The following is a 26,284-nucleotide window of genomic DNA, read 5'->3' as shown; positions in this document are numbered from 1 at the left end:
CCTCCACAATTATGAATATCAATCATCAATATAACCTATTCGAATACATTAAATCTTTGTCAAAATTTACTATTTTGCTCCTTAAATTTGAAAGTTCAAAGTTTGAATGTTGTCTTGACTATCCCCTCCCCCTCCACATTTTTCTGGCTACGTCCTTAACATCAGCTGTGTAAGCTTAAGAAATAACTATATTAATGTCAAGCTTCCTACTTGGATTCACAATAGTTGTGTTGATCCATTGTTTTGGAATAAACAGAAAGATTACCATTGTTTGTAAGGATCTATAAATAATAGAAAATTGTAAATTATTCATTTTAAGATAAAATAATATGAACTGTGAGGTTGTGTTGATTCTATCTAACATACATTTAAAGGAGTCTTGTGCGTTCAGGAACAAAACACTCATATTCACTTTTGCCCTACATTCATATCATTTTACTTAGAAATTCTATTTTATATTTTGCATATACATGACAAAAATACTCTTATAAATTTCTAATTCATTAAATTAGTTTCAGTTCATAGGTGTAATGAAACAACTTGAAACATGTTCCTGGAATAAATTTATTTAAAAGTGTCTACAGTCTACAACTCTATGTTCTTATGTGAATTAAATTTAAGATCATAATTATCTTATAGTTACAAAACAGTTAAATAAGAACATTACCTTGGCAAGAGATTTTATGCCTTATAAGAGCACAATAAACTGGCCTTGCTGAGGTTTTATATTTCATATGAACAATATATAATTTGTAAATGAGGTAACTTAGTAAATCATAGAAGAAATAAAAATACGTTCCTTCATATCCCGAAATCAAACACTAAAGGTACACATTTTTAAGTGCATTTAGTCACTAGTACATTTTTTAAGTTTTATATAAAAATCTACTTATTTTTCTCCCCTGACACTGAAAATAAAACATTCAGGAATCAAGAACGTAGCCAGAAAAAGGCTACGGGAGGTCCAGATAACTGATATTTTCCCATAGTGGACAGAGAGTAAGGCCCCATTATGTTCCTTAAAAAAAATCCTTGACCGTTTCTTTGTTGAGAACAATTTTTCAGGAGTACATGTCAGTAATAACGAGTTATTTAAATAATAATAATAGTTTACTAAAAAAGTAATTGAAAAATTTGAAAATTTGAGGGTTCCGGACCCCTTGGATCACCTTGCTAGCTACGTTCTTGTTCAGTAAGTTACCTGCCAATGCCAAACATTATTTTAGTGGTGAAATTATTTGTATTTTAAAGTAAATTCTCAGTATTGGGTTTTTTTTTCTTCACTTAACACTACTAGCCACAAATTCAAATTAATTTATTTTTAAAACAGTACCACATATTTTGTTTACATAAACCATAAGAATTAAAAGAACTTAAAACAAAGCCTGCAGGGTCTGTCCAGTCCCAATATAGATAAGCGTAAAATAGACGATTATAAAATAAAAAATCCTGCATAAAAATAACAAAAAGAATTGAAAAATCTAAACAGTTCATGTATACACTGAAGAATGACATATACAATGTAATTATGCAATATATTACATTAGAAATTAAAAACAACACCTATTAAATATTAACAAATATTTAAATTAAACACACGAAGAATATATAAATGGTAAAATAAAACATAAATAAAAATGTCACAGAGTTTCAGAGAATATCGCTTAGTGCAAGTTATGAATGGTATCAGTAATAGTATCCTATCAGTAATAGTATCCTATCAGTAATAGTATCCTATCAGTAATAGTATCCTATCAGTAATAGTATCCTATCAGTAATAGTATCCTATCAGTAATAGTATCCTATCAGTAACATCAGTGTGATACATAGGAGTGAGGAGGAATTTGTACGTTTTTCGAGGGAATGAGACAGTTACTTCTGCACGTAGTCCTAAAAGAACCTTTGCACCTCTTTTACTTATGTTTGTGCCCTCAGAATCTGAGACTTTTACAGAAGCCAATCAAATTTGAGGGCTCCTGTTCCCTGATGTTCTTAGGGCTGAGAAGATAGCCTCTAGGAATTTTCATCCTACTTTTAGATATGGCACGACAGTTTCACCAGATGTGTTCCTCAGAATCTCCTGCTTCTCTGTAGAGTCTGCATTCATCTGTCTGACTAAGACCCACCTTTATAAAGATGTTTTCTAAGGGGGCCATGTCCTGTCAACATCCATAATATCAGTTTTATATCCTCCTTACTTTGTTCTAGGAGAGCTGCTCACTCTTTAGAATAAGGAGAGATAAACATATTAGATTGTCTTAATCCTCTGGTTCTACTCCAGTTTAAGGATATAACCCTCTTTTCCCAATCAAGAGCTTTTTACAAGAGCTTTGCTGTAGGAGAAAATTCATAAGTTATGTCACTCAGTTATTAACACATGAAATTTATATACTATTACAAATTGTAATACAAAACAAAGTCCGGACTCAGTATTGTCCGGAACGATCATGCGAAGCCAGGCAGTGACCAGCCGCTTGAAGCTGTTAATAGTTTTTCCTGTAGGTCTCTTATCACCAAGTGCTTGTACAGTGTGTTGGTGACATAGTAAGCATTAGTAAGGTTAAGAGACAGTTTAATGACAGGACCTTGCAAGCACACTCACACTGTTTCTTGTTGAATAACTGAGCAATAGGGATGAGCACAGTATCCTAGCAATAAGTTCTTATTCACTATTGAAAACTTGATGGCATGATTGTATGCTGGGAAGGTGCACAAAGTCATCTCATGCCCCAGTTTTTATTAACGTTATGCTGGTACTGTATGTAGTGTTCTGATGTTTAAGAAAAATATGTGATAATCTGCTAAGATCAAGTGATTGATATAATCTATCAAACCAGAATGATAAGTGGTAATGATATTGTGGAGTCAATGATATTGAGCAATACCCATGAATGTAAAATGATCCATACTTTATTACTGGTATTGATTTTGAAACGTAAATTGATGTTAACATCACTGGCAAACTGGACAATAATTTGAATGTGAATGTTGAGTTTAGCTCCAGTTCGCCATCCTCTTAGTGAAGCATCTGGAATCTGATGCTGTCACAGACTTGACTCTTGCAATCTGGAGTCATGTTCGTCTGAAGAGATAAAAAAAGTCTGCGATGAAGAAGCTCAAAATGAACTCTTTTCATTGTTTTGACATCAGAGACACCTGGACTACAAAATATAGAGTCATCTCGGTGAAGAGGTATTCTCATTGTCTCATCACCAAGATAACCCGTTAAAATCCTATAATTTACATTTAATTCTGGTTGTAAAAAATATAAATTGCTAGCAGTCTTTAGTTTTCCATGCTGAATTAAGACTAATTAGTCAGAGGTTGCTGATATAAATATACAAATTAAAAGCTATGTGTATCATAAAAAAACAATCAAGTATGTGTCAATAGACATGATTACTGATTTTTATGCATTGTGTTGAGACTTTTTCGTAAATTATTAACTTAAATATTTATTTCAGTAGTGTAAAATGTACTATAAAAACTGGATTTTAATTACAGTACTTGTAATTGCTCCTTCCATTCCAAACTCATCCACCTGGATCCTTTTTATTCTGATGGCACAAAGATAATCGTTAACTTCTTCCACATCTTTGGACTTCCAGCCGGTCGTGCATTCCTCTGGGGCTATAGGCTGGAACCTGCAAGTTATGAACCTCACTCGCTGAGACAGTACTAGAGTACTTGTAACATGTGCGGTAGATCACAATATACATCTACATAGAGCAATTCGTCATATAAAATGTCTTAGATAATAGTAAATCATTATTAGATCAAATTTAATATTAGTTCAATAAATAAATAAGGCATTAGGAAAATTGAGAAATACACTGCAGAAATGAGATTTTTAAGAGGGATAGAGAAGACTACAAGAAGAGATAGAATAAGGAACGAAATAACCAGAGAAAGATTGAAGGTAGTTTTACTGCAAGAGACAATGGAAAGAAGAAGAATACAGTGGATGGGGCATGTGAAGAGGATGGGAGATAATAGAATGCCTAGAATAGCACTGGAGAAGGAGGAAAGAGGAAGAAGACCAAGAGGAAGACCGAGAGGAAGATGGGAGGACCAAGTGTGGAAAGACATAGAGAGAATGGGACTACAGAAAATACAGGTGGAGGAAGAGGAGACCTGGAATGACAGACAAAAGTGGAGGAGGCTGTGTACGACGACCCGTGATAACGGAAACGTCGGATGATGATGATGACACTGACAAAAGATCAAGAAAATGCTATGTCACTAATGCAGGGTTTTGAATTTGATAAAACAAGGATTAAATTTTAAGGGAAAAAACAAAATGTAATTACACTGTTTTAATCAAGTCTTATATTTACTGTTAAAACACTTCACCATTCACGTATTTACAACATTCTATACTTAATTTATAATATTTGCTATGCCATTTTTATAACCAAACCATGAAATACAATATATCACAATAAACTCACAAGGCACAATAACTACAAAAGGAAATTAATAGAGGGATTAGATTGTAATAAATTAAAATAATGTTAATTAAGAATTACAAGGACTATGTAAAGAGCAAGATGAGTGAAATAGATGTACACATTGAAGAATCGAGATGTAAGAAACACATAAGTAATATTAGTTCATGAAGTAGACAATAGACAATATTCTTTATTCATAAACGTTGAGTTTAGAATTTTTGTCAATACAATAAAGGACATTAAAAACATAAAGTTTAAAATATCAGTTCATGATGCAATTGATTTCCAGTTCATAAACTCTTGAATAGTGTAGAAGGGTCGTTGGAGAAACCAACTTTTGAGTGAGATCTTCAGGTGTTTGATTGGTGTTTTCTTCAGAGAGTCTAGTAGAACGTTGAAATAGATTGCTCCTTTGTATGATGGTTTCCTCTCATATAAACTTAGGTGATGTGTTTCAAGAGCAAAGTGGTGTCTATTTCTTGTGTTGTAGCAGTGATGGTCTCCAGTTCTAGTCTGTCCAATTGTTACGGAGTGCAAAATAGTATCAATTATATAAAGAGCTATTACTTTTAAAATCCTCAGTTCTCTGTAGCCTTCCCTGCAGCTGACTTGTGGTGTCAGTCCAGTAAGAACTCTGATGGTTCTCTTTTGTATTACTAATACTCTTTGTAAATTTGTTGCTGTTGTACTTCCCCATACAATTAATCTGTATCTAAGATGGGACTCAAAGAGAGAATGGTAGGCTGATTTACCCATATCTACGAGGTCTGTCCAAAAAGTATCCGATCGCCGACCAGTAGGCGGCCGTGGCGTAACCGACCGGCTCGAACCGGTTATTGGAGGGGAGGGGTGAGCCTACTCCTTCCTATATTAGGCATTGAATACGATCCAGTCACTCAGTGAGTCACAGCGCTCTGTTCCGTACAGTACTGCCGTGTGTGCGCGTCACATTTCAATATAACAACGTGTTGAGCACAGCGCATTTGCATTAAATTTTACCAAAAACTTGGCCATTCAGCATCAGAGACGATTACTATGATACGGAAAGTTTATGGTGACGTGTCTATGGGTGATACACAAATAAAAGAGTGGTTTAGGCAGTTTAAAAATGGCCCATATCAGTGGAGAGTGATGACCGATCTGGCAGGCCTTCAACGGCCAGAAACGCTGAAAATGTTGAACGTGTTTGTGCAGCAATTAATAAAAACCGTCGACTGACTGTCCAAGAGCTGGAAGAAGATTTAGGAAACCAAAATCGTCAGTTTGTAACATTTTACACGAAGATTTAAAAATAAACCGTGTTTCGGCAAAATTTGTTCCTCGGCTGCTGACAGAAGACCAAAAGAACTGTCGACTTGAAATCACACAGGACAATCTGGATTTGATAAAAAGTGACCCAGGGCTATTTAAAAAAGTTATTACTGGTGATGAGTCATGGGTTTATGGCTACGACCCTGAAACAAAGGCTCAATCTTCACAGTGGAAAACTCGCAAAGAGCAACAGCCGAAAAAAGCAAGACAAAGTCAAAGCAATATCAAGACAATGCTGACAGTTTTTTTTTTTTTTGACCAGGACGGCGTTGTTCATCACGAATATGCTCCAACAGGCCAGACAGTGAGTGAATAAGGAGTATTATCCTGAGGTCCTAAGGCGGCTACGAGATGCAGTGCGAAGGAAACGACCTGAACTGTGGACAAGCCGTGACTGGATCCAGCACCACGACAACACGCCAGCTCATTCCTCAAATCTTATTCAGCATTTTTGGCCAAACATGATATCAATCAACTACGACAGCCTCCCTACAGTCCTGACATAGCTCCTTGTGACTTCTGGCTATTTTCGAAATTAAAAATTCCTTTGAAAGGAAAAAGATTTGACGATGCTGAACAAATAAAACAAAATGTGACGAAGGACCTGTTAGCCATTCCGCAAAATGAATTTAAGGAGTGTTTCCGGAAGTGGGAGGAGCGTTGGAATAAGGTAGTGACTTGTGGAGGGGAGTACTTTGAAGGGGACCAGATTGCCGTTGCCGCCGAGTAACGTCAAGGTCGGATACTTTTTGGACACACCTCGTATATTGCTAATTTGTTTAATTCGTCGTACTACATAAAGGCAGGAGCTAAGTTTTGTGCAGAGTTCATCCACATGAGGCTCCCAGGATAGTTTGTTGTCTAGAGTCAGACCTAGGTATTTTGTTGATGTTGTTACCTCTAGCTCTGGGAGACCCATGTGATGGTTTCGGAAGGCAGTGAAAATTTGCTGCTGTGTTTTCTTCTCATTTAGTAGCAGATAATATTGATATGGCAGTATTGCTTTGCCATATCAAAAGCTATATACGAATTGATGTCAAGTTGTTCTTTGTCTTTCTCAGTAATAATAAGGGCAGTGTCATCAGCATACATCACAACTTTGCAGTATTTCCCCAGATATTGTGAGAAGTCATTTGTCAAAAGAGTGTACAGCACTGGACCAAGTACAGATCCCTAAGGTACGCCTCTTGTTACTGGTAACAGTTCCAACTTTATTTTGTGAATTATTCCGTTGCCTGATGATGTAAGCTGTACCAGTTGTTTCCTGTTCCTCAAGTAGCTTTTGAACCAGTCTGCCTCTTTGTCTTCAATTCCTAATGATCTGAGTTTTTTAATTACTAAGCCATGCTCTAGGCAGTCAAAGGCTTACTGAAGTCTAGGAAGATACTTGTGGCTATACAACCTTCTTCTAGTTTGTCGATAATAGATTCAACTGGCTGAGTTATTGCTGTGGTTGTTGATTTGTTCTTCTTGAAGCCATGCTGTCTTGGAGTAAGAAGTTCATTTTGATTCAGGTGGTCTAGAAGTCTTTTCAGGATGACACGTTCTAGAATCTTTGAGAAGGTGGATATTAATCAAATGGGGCGGTAGTTGCATGGTTCATTTGTTTGACCATCTTTATATTTAGGATATATTTTTGAAGTTTTTAAACAATTTGGAAATATTCCTTGGGAAAGAGATTTGTTAATTAAGTTTGTTAGTGGGGTAAGAATTTAATTTTTGCAATATTTAACCGATTTTTATGAAAAATCATCTTCTGCTGAGGACTTTAGTTTTAGTGTATTTATTGTTTTCATGTGCTTGTTATTCTGCGTACTGTTCATGAGTGTTCTTTCAGCTGTGGTTGCAAAAAATTCATTGATATGATTTGCTATTTCTGTTGGTGAAGAGATGGTTTCCCTGTTGACGATGAGAGTGTCTAGCTGTACGTTTGAGGTACGAGACTTTCTTTCCTGGTTAATTATATTCCATAAAACTTTGGTCTTGTTAGTCTGCTTCCTCAAATCTGTTTGCGATCTCTTCTTTCCTAAGTGTTTTTAATTTCAGATCATAGGTTTTCTCCTTTCGTGCTGCTTCCATCTTATCCTCTGGTTTCCCTGTGAGAATTGCTCGGTTTATGGCTTCTAGGTAATTGTCCTTAAGCTCATTGCTTTCTGCAACCCGTATTTTTTTGAGGTTGTTCTTTTTAAGTTTCATAGTAGAGAGAGGACAGGAGATGTCTAATGCTTGTTGAAGTGTTTTGTGGAACATTTCAAATGCGTCGTCAACATTGCTTGTTTGTAATACCTTATTCCAGTCCTTTACTTTCAGTAAAAGTCTTAAATCCTCCATTGTATGTTTGTTTATTTTTCTTGTTAGTATCTGTGCTGGGATGGGTCTTTTGTCTGTATTGATGTTACATAACTGGGCACAGTGGTCCTGTATCGAGGACTTGGTAGATATGTCAGCTTCACATATAAAGTTGATGGAGGTTTGGCTACTATGGGTTATTCTTGTAGGGGGCTATTTAAGTCTTCACAAGTCATATCCTAGGAGTGCTTCTTCCAGTTTCAGTGTGTTTTCATTCACTGTCATAGCATCTACATTTATATCACCCATTACAATCATACGGTTATTTGTTGTAAGAGCGTTGTCTAGTTGAGCCATGAATACTTCAATGGCTTAGCCAAGATTGCTGCTAGGTGATCTGTATACCCCTAGAATATACAGTTGCTGTTTTTTCAGTTATATTTCTAGAAGGGTTGTTTCACATATACATTCTGAGGATGGGTTCGATATTGAGACAAGTGTTTTGCACATTGGATTTTGCAAATACAGCAACACCTCTTTTTTTGTGATTCTGTCTGCTGAACTTTCCAATTAAGCATTATCCTGTAAGTCTGGTGTGTTCTAACTTTTCAAACTTTAGGCCACGTTCTGATAGTATTACTATGTTGGGCTTAGTGTAGTGGAGAAAGTGTGTAACTCTCTCAGTTTTATTCTGTAGTCCATCTACATTTGGTGTGCCACTATTAATCTTTTACTGTTTTTGGCTTGATATATTTGTTTACAAAAGTCCTGGTTTTGTAGTGTATGTTCTCTTTGTCTTTTTGTTTTTGCTCCATGTCTAAAAAATAAGTGCTTTTATTACTGTTGTCAGGGGATTTAGTTAATTTGCGTTGGTTTTCCCTGTAGCAATGTACCGTTTTTAAAGCTACATTAGATTTTTTTTTTTAACTTAAATCAAATAAAAATTTTGGGAACGAAATATTGCGATTTAATTTTAAATTAGATTGTGAGAAATTAGGATAACAACGAATATGTAATCCTTTGGCAAGTAGTACTGGTAGTTTTAAATTGTTAGGAAGGAGGTTCACTGCCTTGAATTGATCAGAACTTGTCTTGTTATGGCTATTGTTCTCCTTGTTGGATACAGCTGAGCCAATGAGAAAACACCGCAGATGTCCATCAGAATTGGTTAGAAGGGGGAAGTATATAAGCGCCAGCTCATAATTTTCGCCCTTCTTTTGGTAATTTTCATGAATTAAGTTGATTACAGTGTGCCGTTTTTCTAAATTTTTTTCTGCGAGGGATTTTGAGGTAAGCACCAAATTTATTGTACGTTTTATTGAAATAGTCTTCCAGATCTGGTATTAAATTAATTTTGTTGTCTTTTTTTTATAGGAAAAATTAAATTCATAGAAACTACAGAGCAATCTGCATAATTAATTCTCGATGAACAATAGAGCATAATAGAATCATACATGTTACATTTGGTTCAAACTTGCAAGAAAAGTTAATTAAAATTGAACTTTGTCAATAACTTTAATTGAAATTTGGAAATTTAGTAATTTATTAATATTTAATTGGAATTGTTTTATTGTGAATTATTAATTGGTAATGAATTGAACTTTAATAATTGTTTGAGAGAGTTGTAATCTGAATTGCAAAGACTTGAAAGTTAAGGTTCAACTAGTGAAAAGAGAAGTTTAAATTTTTATTTTTTTAATTTTGAGTGAACTTAGAAGTGAACATTTTTATTTTAGTTATTTCCAAGTGGTATTTGATTTTTATTTGAAAACTTTATTATTTTATTTTAGAAGAGAGCTCTGAATTTTAGTTTGATATATTTGATTAATATTTTTATATCTTGCCAAAGGGCCTTTTAAAATTACTAAACGGTTTGTCAATTCTTTGTGAAAAATAGAGTAATGAAAATTCTGAAACTTTGAACTTATTAATTTGCCAGTGTAAAATAAATCCTTTATTTTTATTTAGAACTGTGATTTTTATTTTAGACAAACCAGATAATATTTAATAGTTAACAATTTAGTAATAAATTGTACTGAATATTCACTCGGAGGTTACTAATAAAAAAATATTTTATATTGTCTATGTCTCAGTGATAATTTAAATATTAATATTCTGGAGTATTAATATCTACAATCCAAGTCGTTATAAGCAATCAATGTTTTTATTAAAAAATTCTTCAATGGATTCAGATGAATCCAGTTTTGTTGCAGTTATAGAAAGTTTTTTACGGCTACATCTAGCAGAAGATGAAGTTCTGAGATGAGAAATTGGTTTGACCAATACAGAAGAGGGATCTGGGAAGTGAATATCAGCTTCCACCTCTATGATATTAAAATCTTCATCGTCGCTTAATGCTGTTACAGACAGTTTTTCTGGCAGGATTGACTGATTCCCCCTGTTAAACTTGTTGCCTGTGAAGTTGTCGGTTGGCTGAGTTTCCCTGTCAGTGCTGTTACAGACAGTTTTTCTGGCAGGGTTTGGATGATTCCCCCTGTTAAACTTGTCGGTTGGCTGAGTTTCCCTGTCAGTGCTGTTACAGACAGTTTTTCTGGCAGGGTTTGGATGATTCCCCCTGTTGAACTCATTGCCTGTGAAGTTGTCGGTTGGCTGAGTTCCCCTGTCTGTGCTGTTACAGACAGTTTTTCTGGCAGGATTGACTGATTCCCCCTGTTGAACTCATTGCCTGTGAAGTTGTCGGTTGGCTGAGTTCCCCTGTCTGTGCTGTTACAGACAGTTTTTCTGGCAGGATTGACTGATTCCCCCTGTTGAACTCATTGCCTGTGAAGTTGTCGGTTGGCTGAGTTCCCCTGTCTGTGCTGTTACAGACAGTTTTTCTGGCAGGGTTTGGCTGATTCCCCCTGTTGAACTCGTTGCCTGTGAAGTTGTCGGTTGGCTGAGTTCCCCTGTCTGTGCTGTTACAGACAGTTTTTCTGGTGGGGTTTGGCTGATTCCCCCTGTTGATCTTGTTGCCTGTGAAGTTGTCGCTTCGTTGGATTCACCTGAAAGTGTTGTTGTAGGTAATGTTTTATTTGAAGTATGAATGTTTCCTTTGTTCAGCCCTAATTCTTTATTTTTTGTACTTTTTGGCCACTTGCAGAGACACGCTAAAAATATTCCAGAATTTTTGGGTTTTATAAAGCTGGTAGTAGTTTGGTCCTTGAGTTTGTGCCTTCGTTACTTTTGTTTACTGCAGTAAGGACTATGATTTATTAAGTAATTGACATGTTTAGGTAAGGTGTTATGGTCGAAGTAAACAGTGAGCTCCTTTATTCTGTGCTCCATTTAATTCTCCCTCTTTTCCAGCTGAGTTATATCCAAGAGTAGAGGTGTACTTAATGTAATGTGTTATACAGTTTTAGTGTTAGTTGACTCTTTGGATTCCAGTGCCTAAGGCTGCTTTCCAACCCATGACCGTCTGTGGCCGATAGGCCGGTACTACCAAAACTACCAAGGCCTATTTCTACACTTTCATAGTGCTTTATATTTCGCTCTGTACTGACCTTAATTTTCATATAACTTTGAATTATTTATTTTTTGTTTTGTAATATTTTAGATTGGCTATCGATTAGAGTACGTTATAAGTGTATTATATATACAGGGTGTTCGCAAATGGGTGTCACAAACTTCTGTGTGTGATAGTATTCATCATTTTGAACAATAAATGTCACATAAATATAGATCGAGAAAAGTCTTGTTTAGCTGCTAGCTGCCATTATGAATTTTTAATAAAAAAAATTATTATTTCTAAAACCAGGAAAGCTAAACAAACCAAATTTGACACATAGGTTTGAATAGATAAGAGAAAGAGTTAAAAAATTGTGTTGTTTTCTTTAATGGGGTCTGGGGGCAAAATGGGGTCTGTTGAGAATTGTAAAAATCAAATAACACATTATATTACAAGGATGGAATGAAATGCTAATGGATAAGAGCTTTTCAAAAATGGCAGAAAGAATGTTTATGATGAGGAAAGGAGTGGGTGATGTTCATATGTCACTGATCACTTGGTGCAGAAAGCGAATGTAAAAGTGAAAAAGTAACAGACATTATGATTTCTTCATTACCAGAGGAATTCAAGTTACAGGAAGTGTTCTCCATGATGTATTACTGAACTTTAAACTGTGCTCAAAATGGGTACAAAAATGCCTGTCCATGAGCGACCACCAAACTCAAGATCTCATCAGTTAAAAAAAAAGTTAGCTAAAGGACTATACATGTTGAGGAGACTTGAAGCTATTGTAAACAGGAGTGCATTGCTTCAAGGACGTAGCCAGTGAGGGGGTTCAAGGAGTTTAGACCCCCCCAAATTTTCAATTACTGAAAGATCGTTCTCAACATTGAAACAGGTTGAGAACTTTATAAGGAACAAAATGGGGAATGAGCAGTTGACTGCACTTGCAGTCCAAAACTTTTGGTAAATATCAGTCATCTTTGACACCCCCAAAATTGTTTCCTGGCTAAGTTCTTGCATTGCTCACTGTAAATTATGCATATTCAAAGTTTGCTGCCTAATGATATCGTTTTCTGGGGTTCAAGTTCTTCTGGTCCACAAATGTTTATTTTACAAAAAAGCTATTAGAATTATTTGTGATGAAAAAAATCAAACATCTTGTAAGCCATTGCTTGTTCAACTTGGTGTATTAACTTTATATTCCCTATATGTATTGCATTTTATATTGATAAAAATGCTGACCAATTTAGAATCAATGCAGATTTTTCTCTGTTATAATACAAGAAATAAAAACTCATTGAGAATAAAACAATATAGTTATACCAGCTCACAAAAAATTGGATGTATATCACAACTAAACTTTATAACTCAGTGCCTATTCATATTCAATTTTTATCATAGGGAAAATTTTAAAATAAGATAAACAAAATATTAATCTCTGAATGTTTATACAAAGTAGATGACCTTTCGTATTTCTTGGAACCTGTGTATATCCACGTGCCTTGGTGTATACCTACTTCATTGGTTTAGATTTTTTCCTTACCAAGTGTACATGGTAATTGTAGGATTTAGTCTTAAATATTCAATTGACGATTGTCCATGCATTGTAACAATTTTTAATATTACAGTAAAAATCTCTTTTTGATTATGATTTAGTTCCTAACAAGTAGAGAAATGCTCCACAATTTGTATCTGTTAGTCCATCAATGGCTAACTTATATTATGAAAGTTTAGTTTATAATATAAGACTGTAACTCGGTATTCAATAGTTTCTATACTTACCAAATTGTGATTATCCGGCCCTCAAATGGTCTGATTCTTCCTTCTTCTGTATCCACATGAAACATCTTTATTTGCTTGTTCTTCCCTTTCTGGGCTTCTCTTATTGGCTGCAACAAATGTTCGACTAATTTGGATCATTTCAAATTTAATCATTCCAGAAGTAACGTATTTGTTTAGTGACTTATTCTTTTCCTTTGAAGACTTGTAACCTCATGAAGTAACAACCAGAATAGGGGCACCATACTAGAAAACCAATTATTAAAAGTTTACCAAATCCTAACCAGCTTTAATAAGTTACTTTTAACTAATAATTTAGATAATTCTGACAGCTAATAACTAATAATTCTGAAATGTTCCCTAACAATACAAACTACGTTCTAGGTTACTCGCAGCATTTTACGTCCCATTCTCCAAGATAAGTGCATAATGACTCTAAGACACGTCTGCTCTTCTGACTCGCTTAAGGTTGGCAGGAATCTGCCTACCAGAACCTGTATTGGAGTATTTTATGCTGTTCCTGGATCCCTTTGTTCCAGGCTCCGCTGACTATTGGGTCCACGTATTACATATGATCGCTGACAAGCCAAAGTCAAACCTACTGTGGCACTTGCCATAGACTTAGAATTGTAAGATTAAAAAGTCATCACAAAATTAATTCAATAAATTCCTTGAGCAATACTTTTTAAATCAACACATATATCATACTAAAAAGAGAACAAATAATTTTTTTACACTTACAAAAAATAGTACAAACCTTATTTCTGGACGAAAGTTAATTGTTTACACAATGCTGCAATTTCAACGCAACTAATAACTTTGTATTACGTTACCATATATTATAATAAATGTTGTGGATTTCTAGATATATAACGTTTTTCATGCCCCAGGAGGCTTGTTCTGGTTGATTTATGCCAGCCAGTAGAACCCATACTGAGTACACAAAAAAATAAAGGTTACATGACTAAGATAGTGCCTGTTTTTTCTCCTCATGGGATCTTGACAAAAGGCAAATCCTATACCCATCCTGAATATTCTGTTGTACCAGACGCAGTGCATAGGTCCTTTAGGATTTCCTCATCTTCTTGTCCTGAATGAAAAAAGCTGTTCATCTTTATCTTATAAACAATCGCATAAGTTATTTTGCCAACCTTCAGCAATCCCATTACTTGTTTCCATATGGTGGCTCTTTACAGGCACAAAAGATCTTTATAGAAAACGGTGTGGATGGTTTATTCTGTGTGTACAAAAATCTGTTTGGATGACCCTGTGTTTGTCAAAAAGACAATGACCATTATCTGGAACAGTCATGGTTTTTTTTTGTTCTCTTAGGACAAGAAGCTTATAAATTGCACTTAGTCCTGTAAGAACCTCTGCACTGCTTCCGGAGTGACAGGATATTCAGGATGGGTAAGGTTAGGGAGTAGGGGCCGCCTCCTATCGAGATCCATGAGGAAGACTTAGGGCACTACATCTCAAAGTCATGTCTCCCAGAAAGAAGGGGAAGCCAGCTCTGAACCAGCCTCTCCAGTCAAAGTAGGCAGGAGGTGACACACTCTTGCTGAGGCTAGCAAGAACCTCTGAGGTTAGGGAACAAAGCCCACCGACTCCAACAGTTGACTACAGTAGACTATACCTATTGAATTCCCCATGAACTCCAGAACTCGATATTTGCGGATAGTGATGTGCCACTCCTGGACATCCATAAGGTTGGCCAGATTTAAGTGACACATCAGTTTTTGCTGTGCCCAGTGGTTGGTTCAACTGGAAAGTATAAACCAGCCAGAAGTGATCCCTGCTGGGTAACCAGTCATGGTTCCTCACCTGCTACAATCCTGTCTAAAAGTTCCGGCGCACTTTCTAATTGCTCCAACATCTTGACAGGAAATATTAACTAGTCTGTCACACCAATCTCACACAGATTTTTCTAATGTTCAAGTTTTACATAAAGAAAATTTTAAATGATTATCTTAGACGTGTTGAGGTCTTCAGTAATTAATCTTAGTTAAAGTTCAAGAAATGTTCCTACTTTGGCCATATTTTTTGTCCAAACGACAAATTGAAGAGCAACCAGATCACTCCGATTTTCAACAGATTCCCAACCTTGAATTTACTAAACTACCGGAAAACCTTTTTAAGCTTCCTTCACCACAATAAGCATGTAGGAAGTGGTTTTGTCCAATTTTAAAGTTAATCTAATCACGCAGCACTGCTCTAGTAAACCAATAAATGTGTTTTTGACGTGATTTGCTGAGACAAATACAATACTCAAATACAACTGTTGCACCATACATGATCCTCATCGTACCAGATGATTGCTTAGATTAGACCCTCCCCACAAACCCTGCAACGGCAGTAGAGAATGCACAATATTGGTCAGTGGAGTTTTATTCACTAACCAGTCTCATTACTCTATAAATAAACACTGTGTAGCTAGACCAATTTTGTAACAATTCAGCATAAAATTCTTATCAATTATGACCAACTTTTTAAATAGTAGAGATAATTTATCAAAGTAAATAGTAAGAATTACATAAAGTATAACTTTTTTTGGTGTAACTTTTTTTTGGTTATTAAATGGTAGAGAATTTTGGTTCATTTATAGCACTCATGATTTATTATGGCATAAATTTAACTTTATTAATAAATATTTTAACTAAAGATATTTAATTTCGATTTTATATAAAATCCACGGAGTTCTAAATATTTCACAGCCACCTCTAGTCTGCGGTGTAAGTTTGAGCTTGTGTCTCGTGTAAAAAAGGAGAAAATGTATAACAATGATGTAGCCAGTGTGGGGATCCAAGGGGTCTGGACCTCCCATCCAAATTTTCAATTAGTTTTTTAGTAAACGATATTTTGATTTAAATAATGCAGTATTACTGACATGTACTGCTGAAAGATCGTTCTCAAAAAAGAAACGGGTCAAGAACTTTTTAAGGAACAAAATGGGGCCTTACTCTCTGTTCACTAAAGAAAAATATTAGTTGTCTGGACCCCCCTAAACTGTTCCTGGCTACGTTCTTGGTGTATATTACTCACAATGTGCTGCTTGTTGCCATAATCCACCAGGACCACAAAAGCGCTACTTGACGCAGCCATGTTGTAAATTATCACGGTCTGGTAGCGGCGGCACCCGTAGAAGGTTGTGGGGAACTCCACCAGTGTGAAATCACTCGTACTGTTGGGGTGTAGAGCCATTAGACTGCGCTTGCAGGCCTCTCCGGATACTTGTATCCGATTCTGGGACAGGTCTGTTGTTATCCTGCTCGCAACAATCAAAAAGGTAATATAAAACCGTTAACTGATTTACATTTCATTAATGATGAGAGCACAAGAGTACCTTAAGGTAATACAATCGATTAAAGGTCAGTGTATCCGGAGTGCAGATACTGTATTTTGGCAGTTACACTAGTTAATAATCTTATCGACCCTTAAGTTCATAATATTATTCAATTTTAAAACACATATTTACTGCATCAATGTACTAACAGAAAGGACGAGGAAAATGACATTAATGACAGTACATACTAAGAAGTATTGATGTTAATTACTGGACCATGGGCCTTTGTCATGATTAGCAACTACAGACTCATAAAGGACTTTTTGAAGAGAATTATTTTGCAGGAAGCAATAGGAGAGCAATAACATGTTAAAAAAATATAGTGCCGGCTGGTTATAAGGACCAGACACAATTTTCTTTTATAACTCCGGAGCAAAAACTTAACAAGAGTTTAAATATTGATGGTGACTGTTTTAACAGTCTTGTTTGGGGAATCTAAATATTATTACCGGAAGTGACTCCGTAAAGTGAAATATCATGACTACCAGAAATGTGGCTGTACAAAACCACACAAGGGCATACAATTTTTCCTCACTCTCCTTTTATACATAATTCTCTCTTGTTCAGTTATCAACTTTTCTCATTTGGATTATAAATGATACAACAATAAAAATACATAACAATCTGTTGACAAGATCACAATTACATGTCAGATCTTAGTTATCCAAAGTGTTTTCATCTCATATGGATTTTTCCATAATTCAATTGAATGAATTGCTTTGATACTGTTTATAATTCCATAGTCACAATTTAATAAATTTTGATCTTTGACTTATAGACTTTTAATTATAAACGGAAATTAGATTAATCTAAAAAATATTAATTTTTTATTCTATTTAAAGTTTCTGGCATTTTATTTTTGACTCCCTTTTAAAACTCTTGTTTTAAATCTCTCAAATTATACATGGTGGATGGAACAACCCAGCCTCCTCACAGGTAAACTGCCCATGTATGATTTTCTTTATTTTGTATGTATAACAGTCAAAGTTATAATATAATTTATTTAAATTTATTTTCTTTATTATATTAATTTACTTTCATTATCAATGAAGTCAACTCTCTCTGCCCCCTAGTTATCAATTGATACCAATAAAAACACACTATAACAGACATCAGTAATCTCCCAACAAATACTGTCCTGGATCGTACAGGATATGCTGGAACCCTGAGGTCAACATCAACATTGAGATTTGAGGTACCATGGAGTACTTTATGGGGAAAAACACAAATCAACCATGGTCAAGAGTCCAAGTTCTTTTCTAACAACATCTTTCTCAAGGTTGGCATAGGCCTCAGAAAACTAGAAGGCCATTCAAGAAAGAAACCTCCTTTGAACTCCCTCATCAGCTTCACAGGTGAACCCCCCCCCCACCCCCTACCACTATTCCAGATGGCAGTGGCATATTCAAAATGGAATCTCAGAAGTAACTTATCTGAGAGGTCTCTTTTCTGTGAAGGTGGCTCCCAATCAGCATAGTAAGCCCATTCCTGCTAATGGAGAGGACATTATTATTGAAAGGTCACAGCCGACAATTATTTTTGTAACCAATAAAAATTATTCTAATTGAAAAACTAATTAATTGAAAAGCTAAGATATCGTCATTCAAGTTTCATATATTGATACAAACAAAAGTGTACGAAACTAGATACAATACATTAAAATAAATATAAAAAATGTTGTTACTACTACAAAAGTGCCTACTATTGGGGAGTGCCTGACAGCTATTAAAAAAAATTATTTTCTGCAAAATATCTTTGTTATAGAGATGTCCAGTTAGTAGAGCATTGGCAAGAGTGACTTCTGTTCTTTCGTCACATTAAATGAGTTAAAGAATTTGCCCGAAAAATAGATACATAAATTGAAAATGTTATTTATTCTTTACATTTAGTAATATTTATTAAATGAGTTGCTTTCACTTTTTACTTATCTGATTGTTATATGAATCAATGACAACTTTTCTGGAATGGGTGTTTTTAGAAAATTTCTCCATAGCCAAAGACGTGCAATAAAATAATAAGAATACAATAGTATAAATTATAAATTATTATTCTACACTTTATACATTAAACAGTGCCAAACATTTTGATATTTGGTTAAGACGTGTTTGTTATGAGTTTTTTTAAGAAAGCTTGTAAATAGACCAAAGTAGGTTTGGTGCCCAATAAAACTTTTTAACTTGAAAACCTAGGATTAAATCAGAGACAATATGGTTTTTGTACAGTAAGCTAAACATATAACCACTTTCTTAAGCCGAGATAAACAGAGAGAGAGAGAGAGACCAGAGAGAGAGAGTTTTCTCTGGTAACTCACATTTGACAGAAACTCACATTTGACAGAAAATAACATGTCCAGTGCATCTATTCCATCCATTGATCAAGGAATACAGTAACAAATTGACATTGGAGCAGTGACATTAGCAATCAAATCAGTTGTTCTTCAGTTGAGTATGGTACTGTCACGATTAGCATTGAGCATTACATCAATCAACAATTATTACAGTAAGTGTGTTGAAAATCACTACACTGTTTAATCTGTTAAAACTCTGAGGTGTTACCATATCTCGGAGGACAGCTCGCCCACTCGCAGAGGTATCAGCTGAAGACAAATTGTAACCGAGGAGTGAGGACGGATCCAACCTTTCAGTGGGGTCACCTGGACAAACAGTTAGCTATTAAACATGGAGTATTTTATCAATCTGAGACTGTTAAAAATAAGAAAATTTTAACTCAACAATAACAATATTTGTTAATATTTCAATTTAGAATAATTCGTGTGAGCATTGTCTAATCTATCACAAATAACAACTAAAAATAACATATTCTCAAATAAATCTATATTTAACCTATAGAGCAGTTTATTACTAATAAAATCCTTATGATCCGTTCACTTGAAAACAACACTGAACACATGAAATAATACTGTAATAAATTAAACACTTTAACTTCTAGAATCTTTCTCAGAAAGGGGATAAGTATCTCTAGTGTGATACTTTCCAGAAGAACTTCTAGGATCTTTCTCAGAAAGGGGATAAGTATGTCTAGGGTTATATTTTATGGAAGAGCTTCTAGATTCTATGAGTTTTCTCTAGAGTGATACTTTCCAGAAAAGCTTCTAGGATCATTCTCAGAAAGGAGATAAGTATATCTAGAGTAATAATTTCCAGAAGACCTTCTAGGATCTTTCTCAGAAAGGGGATAAGTATGTCTAGGGTTATATTTTATGGAAGAGCTTCTAGATTTTATGAGTTTTCTCTAGAGTGATACTTTCCAGAAAAGCTTCTAGGATCATTCTCAGAAAGTAGATAAGTATATCTAGAGTAATAATTTCCAGAAGACCTTCTAGGATCTTTCTCAGAAAGGGGATAAGTATGTTTATTGTGGTATTTTCCAGAAGAGCTTCTAGTAACTTTCTCTAGAGTGATACTTTCCAGAAGAGAGGATCTTCCTAAGAAATGGGATAATTATGTATAAATACTTTCCAAAAGAGGTTCTAGGATCTTTCTCAGATAGGGGATACGTATCTCTAGAGTGATACTTTCCAGAAGATCTTCTAGCTGTCGAATTCAAATTAGACTCCAGAGCATCCCTATATATGAATAGCAATTATCCAGTGGTGGTGTGGGTGTATTGTAGATGCTGCTGCAGAATCCGTGAAATTACATTCATGATGGCATCATCAATGTTGCTATTCATCACCTGCATCAGTTCAGTTTTCCTAAATGGTTCTCTTTTTTTGCCTTAATCAGGAATTTGGGTATTCCTCTAAATTTCCATTATTCTTCTATGAATTTCAAGATCAGAGATCCAGACATACTCTTCTTATGATATTGTATGTAACATTTTCTTATGTACCTATCCTGACATCTCTTCTTTCTCTGACAAAATATGAAATCTTTACTACAGAGTTATGACTTTTCAGGAAACATGAAAGTTCCTTTTGGACTATCTACATATAATTTTTTTTTCAGAAGTATTTGAAGAAGGGCAAAATTAAATTTAAAAATAAAATTTAAAGGTATTAAACAAAAAAAGTGAAATTTGCCTGAATAAATGCAATTATTAATGGGAGGCAAATATTCTTAAGAAAATCTCACCCTTTCTTAAAACAAGCTGAGTGCAATAATAAGTCACACAGGTACAACACAGTTACAAATCCCAAAAAATATTAAAACCAGGAAGGCAGATTGTAAATTATTTTCTAATTAATGGGTCTGTACATGCTAATGTGCATTCTAATGAACTTTTGCTATCCTTACTGATATGTTGTTGGTATCCGAAGAGGTATACCTGTAGATCCAATTCATTGCGGCCAAGATCTACCAAGAATTTGGTGGCGCAGGAGCTGGCGTTGCGTATCACCAGTCGTTTCTCCACAGGCTTCGCTCCGATGTCAACTCGGCCAAAATCTATTGATGTTGGGCTGATTGCCACAAATGCTTGCCCCTTGTATCTGGACCAAAATACCAAAATTACAGTAATGACCACAAAAGAGATCACCATGCAATGGGAAAAGAGTTGGGTAACATCCCAGTGGAATAGTGAAATTTAAAATACATTATTATTTCAGAAGGTTAATTTATACAACATTGATGGCATGACAGCACTTTATTAGTTGGCTAATTATTATAATACTTTTAAAAATGTAGAAGCTTTATCGTCTTGTAAACGTAATAGTCACAGACTTTAGCTACTGGTCGCACATTTGAGGTTCCGCTTATAACATGGGGGTAAATCCTGTGTTTTAAATAAGAACTCATCTTAAACTAAAAAAAACATTTCAATCCAGAAATTTGGATTTTTAATGCATTAATTTTGACATATATTTTGAAAATATTAAAGATGTTATGTTGACATGAGCCTGTCTGGTTTTTATTATGTCACTTGAGTTTGTTTGCTTTTATATACGACGGGATCGTCGTCAAGTTCAAGTCCCGACGAGACAAGGAGACGTGGATCAACGGCTTCAAAGCGACGCGACCCCTGACAGCTGACAAAGATCAACCCGAGGATGCCGAAGGAGAAGGTGTTCATCAATGAGCACCTTTCACCAGCGAACAAGCAACTCCTCTTCAAGACCAAGGAGGCTGCAAGGGAACTCCGCGGCTACAAGTTCGTCTGGACCAAGGACGGGAAGATCTTCGCACGGAAGGACAGCGGCGATAGAGTATTGAAGATCACTGGTGAAACGAGTGTTAGAGACATGTGAGTACAGAGATGTACATAGTTTGTTATATAACTGTATCATATAGCAATCAGCCATGTATATAATTAGTTTAGCATATGGACCCAGAAAATAATATTTTGAATTTTAAATATTAAGCAAGGATTTTTTTGCCTCCTCTGAAATTACATTTAGCTGCATCCATATAAATATTAGAAGTTTGAGACAAAATTTTGACATATTACTAGCCAGTTTAGCGAAATTAGACCACGAAATAGATTTAATAGTTTTATCAGAAATCTGGATTTTCGAAAGAAGAAAATTTACTTGTACAATATACCGGGATATTCTAGTTTTGCGAACTGTAACCAAACATACCGTAGTGGCGGTATTATAGCATTCGTTCGTGATACATTTAGAACCAGAGACAAATGCATAAAAAATGACCTCCGCCGATATTTTAATTCTAGAGCTTAAAATAAAAAATTATATTTTTAATATATTTTGCATTTACAGACTACAAAGTCATACTGCACATAACTTCATTCAAGAACTAGAACCTATATTAAACCAACTTTCAACAAATGTAATTTATCTGGGTGATGTTAATATTTGCATAAAAAAATACAATGCAGAGGCAGAAGTATATCTTTCTTTAATGTACAATAATGGATTTTCTTCCTTTATTAACAATCATACTAGAATATCGCCAGAATCTTCCTCCTGCATAGACCATATTTTTATCAGACATAAAAATTTAAAACAAATTTGTATCAGGAAACTTTAAGTCCGAAATTACTGACCACAATTTAATAGCTTTGTTGATTAAAAATGAAAATAATGTTAACCGATTCTCTGAACATAGTAGTTCTACTGTAACTTGCGAAAAAGTCGATTTTGAAAAGTTAAAGAATTTTTTAAATGATTTTAACTGGAATAATGTGTTAAACTGAGTTGAATGTAAACATTGCAGTAACAGCGTTTTATAATGCAATCCAAGAGGCCTTGTCATGTAGTAAGGACACTAAAGTAATTAGATATAAATATCAAAAAGCAAAATACAAAAGCCCTTGGATTAATGAGTACCTTTTGAATAAAATTGAAAGAAGAAACAAATTAAGTAAAATAAAAAGAAAAAGGCCATATGACTTAGGGTTCAAAACATATTTCAGTAATTTTGTAAATAAACTCAATTTAGATATTACTAAGGCGAAAGAAAAATATTATTCAAGTTTATTTGATGCGTGTAAAGGTATCAGTGCTCAGCAGTGGAAGTTGATTAACAGCCTAACTGATAAGACAGATAAGCAGCTGATAACGTGTGTTCAAGACAGTGACGGCAACAGTGTAGAGGATCCACAACAACAATTGGCAAACATGTTCAATGAATACTTCATAAACGCTCCCTTATCACTAGTGGCCGGCTTGCCCGACACTGGTGGAGTGGATGCATCTGGTTGCGTCTACCAAATAAACAGCCTGTTCTTATATCCCGTATGTGAACAAGAAATTCTTAAAATAATCAAATCTCTCAAGAATAAGAAATCAGTGGGCAGTGACTCTCTCTCGGTTCAGCTATTAAAGGAAATCGCTCCAGAAATTTGTCATGTATTGGTACATTTAATTGATATTAGCTTCTTAACAGGGGAATTCCCAACCAAATTAAAAGAAAGTATTGTTTGTACCAATCTTTAAGAATGGTAAGCGGGACCTCCTACAAAACTATAGACCGATTGCTTTGCTTTCTGTGCTATCGAAGGTGTGTGAGAGAGAGCAATGAAAATAAGGCTCTAGAAATTTTAAATAAACAAAATTTTTTCAGTACAAAACAATTTGGCTTTACTAAAGGGAAAAAATACCGAGTTGGCAATAGTGGATTTTACTGAAGGCGTATACAAGGGTTTTTAACAATGGCGAAAAAACCATCGGGGATGTTTATAGACTTCTCTAAAGCCTTCGAACCTTGTCGATCACGAAAATTTTACTTGGAAAATTAGAAATAGGCTGGGATAAGAGGCATTCCCTTGATTGTGGTTCAGAAGCTACCTATTTGGCCGCTCACAGCAAGTACGTATTCAGCAAAATTTAAGTCCACCAAAAATAATAAACAAAAGGCGTACCTCAGGGGTCCGTGCTCTCTGCCTCTTTTATTCTTAGTGTTTATAAACAGCCTATTAAATATCCCAATGTACGGAAAAAATCAGTGCTTTTGCTGACGACGTCCTCACTTCGTTACACAAATAAACATTGGGCTCCCATTTGGACACAAATAACTGAGGATCTCAAATCACTTCGAAATTGGGTGCAACAATAATAAAATGGTAATTAACGTTTCCAAGACCAAAATTATAAATTTTGACCTTAGAGGGTTTTTCTTTCGACACGGATTTACATTTTCACGTCGTTAATGAGTGCATCCAACCTTGCGATTGTGTTAAAATTGAGCAAGTTAATCAATTAAAATATCTTGGTGTTTACATAGACGATAAACTTTCATGGAAAACTCATACTTCACAATTACAGATAAAACTCAGGAAAAACATAAGGAAATTTTATTTTTTAAGAAATATTGTAAATTTAAATCTTATGCGGACCCTTTATTTTTCACTTATAGAGTCAAGACTAAACTATGGAATTGAAAACTGGGGAGGGACAGACAAAGTTGTCCATTAATCCTATTAATAGTAACGCAAAATTATTTTGTGCGTATAATTACCTTCCAACCAAAACGTGCCTCTGCGCCTCCATTATACAACCACTTAAAGATTCTTCCCTTAAGTCATTTATTTGTCTACAAAGTCTTAAAAATATTTTTTAATAGAAGTGGAAATTATGGCATCGACAGAGCCTATAACAATACTAGAAGTGTGGCTCACGGGCTCTACACTCATCCTAAAGTAAAAAAATCTATTTTTAAAAAGAGTTTCATTTTTTTGGGCCCGAAAATTTACAATCAATTGCCAAATTTCGTTAAAATAAACAATAAAAACTGCAAACAATTCTTGGATAAAGTTAGAAAATGGTTACTGACTAAAAGATGACGTAAGTTATTTATTTATGATTTTATCGTAAGCCTGTAATTTAAAAAAACAGGTAGAATAGATATAGATATAGAATAGATAGAAACAGGTATCATTAGATTGAGTTATTTTCCACACTTTAATCTGTATGTAAAATAGAGTATCTTTTTTTCACTTAGAAGTGGTAGATGAAACAATTATGTGGTGTAATACTTTATTTTAATTTTACGTTTATTATGTTTTTTAAAGTATATATTATTTTTTGTAAAAAAGAGTTATTTTAAGCAATAGCAAGCATTAGATTGCGAGTGCTGTGGTGTCGACCAGGTACACAAGAAGATAGCTATGTAGACTGACTGTCAGTGTAAAACACTTAGTTAAGTTTTCTTTGCTCTAGCCATCGCTACTTGTTCAGATGGCTAGTATTTCCACCATTTCATTTATTGTCAATTTGTACAAAGTTTGGAATAAAATATTTCTTTCTTTCTTTCTTTCTTTCATATTTATAGCATTTTGTCCTAATATGTTGTTAATGCCATTGCAACATAAATGTATTACACATTTGTAATATTTCTATTAAGATATCTAAAGTTTTACTGCTTCATTATATTATCAGTTTGATATAAATTAAAAAATTTTGATTTTATGTCTTATTGTTATGATGTTACGTATTTATGATAGAGTTTTTACTAGTACTGGTATCATTATTGAGTTAAAAATAATCTTCTTACTTATTTATTTAATCGTACATAGTAGTAAGAAGTAAAGTTTGACATGATAGTTTGGGTTTTTTTGGTTAAGAACTCTTTGTATTTACAGTTCCTTTCTTCTGGGATCATGAAACATTAACTGCTGTGATTTAGGTTAGACCTGACCTGTATTAACTGTGATATGGAAATAAATAAATATTTGATTATCTAAAAGCTGTTATCTCTATTTATATTATTTTGTATTTGACACCTGTTCTAAACTTGACGTTTATGAATAAAGCTTTCTGTATTCTGTATTCTATTCTGTATACATGCTTATCCTCTGTATTCACTAGCTGATAGTTGCATTTCTCCAAAGTCCCTAAAAATCTAAAGAAACATTGGAGTTACTTTACATGGCAGATGGGTGGTAACATTGTAACTCATTATAATATAAATAAATATTCTCAGAACTCAACATCAACATCATGTTGATTCTCAGTTTCAACATTCTCAGCATCAACTGTTTGTTGTACTGTCAAGATAACTCACGCTTCCAAAGGGAGATGGTAACACTTGTCGTTGACATATATGGGCAGGCTGGAGTGTACGATCCCGGACTTGGTGCAAGTGTAGTGCATGCAGCGTACAATCTTCAGTCCAGGAGCTAGCTGGTATCCTCGTTCTATCGGTATCACTCGGAATGACTACAAATAAGCATCAAGACGTAACTTTAGTGAATATATAACTTACTTTGAGGGATGTTTATATAACCAACTGTGGAGGTTTT

At 34.7% G+C, this 26,284-nt stretch overlaps 1 protein-coding gene across 1 annotated transcript in view; it reads right to left on the bottom strand.

The window, feature by feature from the left end:
- Positions 1–26,284, bottom strand: part of LOC124365405 (cilia- and flagella-associated protein 47-like) — a 109,199-nt gene that overhangs the window by 67,191 nt on the left and 15,724 nt on the right. The window contains exons 3-8 of the mRNA XM_046821385.1: positions 26,047–26,201; positions 20,912–21,074; positions 19,180–19,277; positions 16,324–16,546; positions 13,285–13,391; positions 3,508–3,644 (exon numbers count right to left, since the gene is read on the bottom strand). Of these exons, the coding sequence (XP_046677341.1) occupies positions 3,508–3,644; positions 13,285–13,391; positions 16,324–16,546; positions 19,180–19,277; positions 20,912–21,074; positions 26,047–26,201 (883 nt within the window). The remainder of the gene's footprint in view (positions 1–3,507; positions 3,645–13,284; positions 13,392–16,323; positions 16,547–19,179; positions 19,278–20,911; positions 21,075–26,046; positions 26,202–26,284) is intronic.

This window comes from Homalodisca vitripennis, chromosome 6 (assembly GCF_021130785.1).
Source record: "Homalodisca vitripennis isolate AUS2020 chromosome 6, UT_GWSS_2.1, whole genome shotgun sequence".
NCBI classification, from domain to species: domain Eukaryota; kingdom Metazoa; phylum Arthropoda; class Insecta; order Hemiptera; family Cicadellidae; genus Homalodisca; species Homalodisca vitripennis.
The sequence above is the reverse complement of the archived record's forward strand: the minus strand, read 5'-3'. Positions and strand labels throughout refer to the sequence as shown.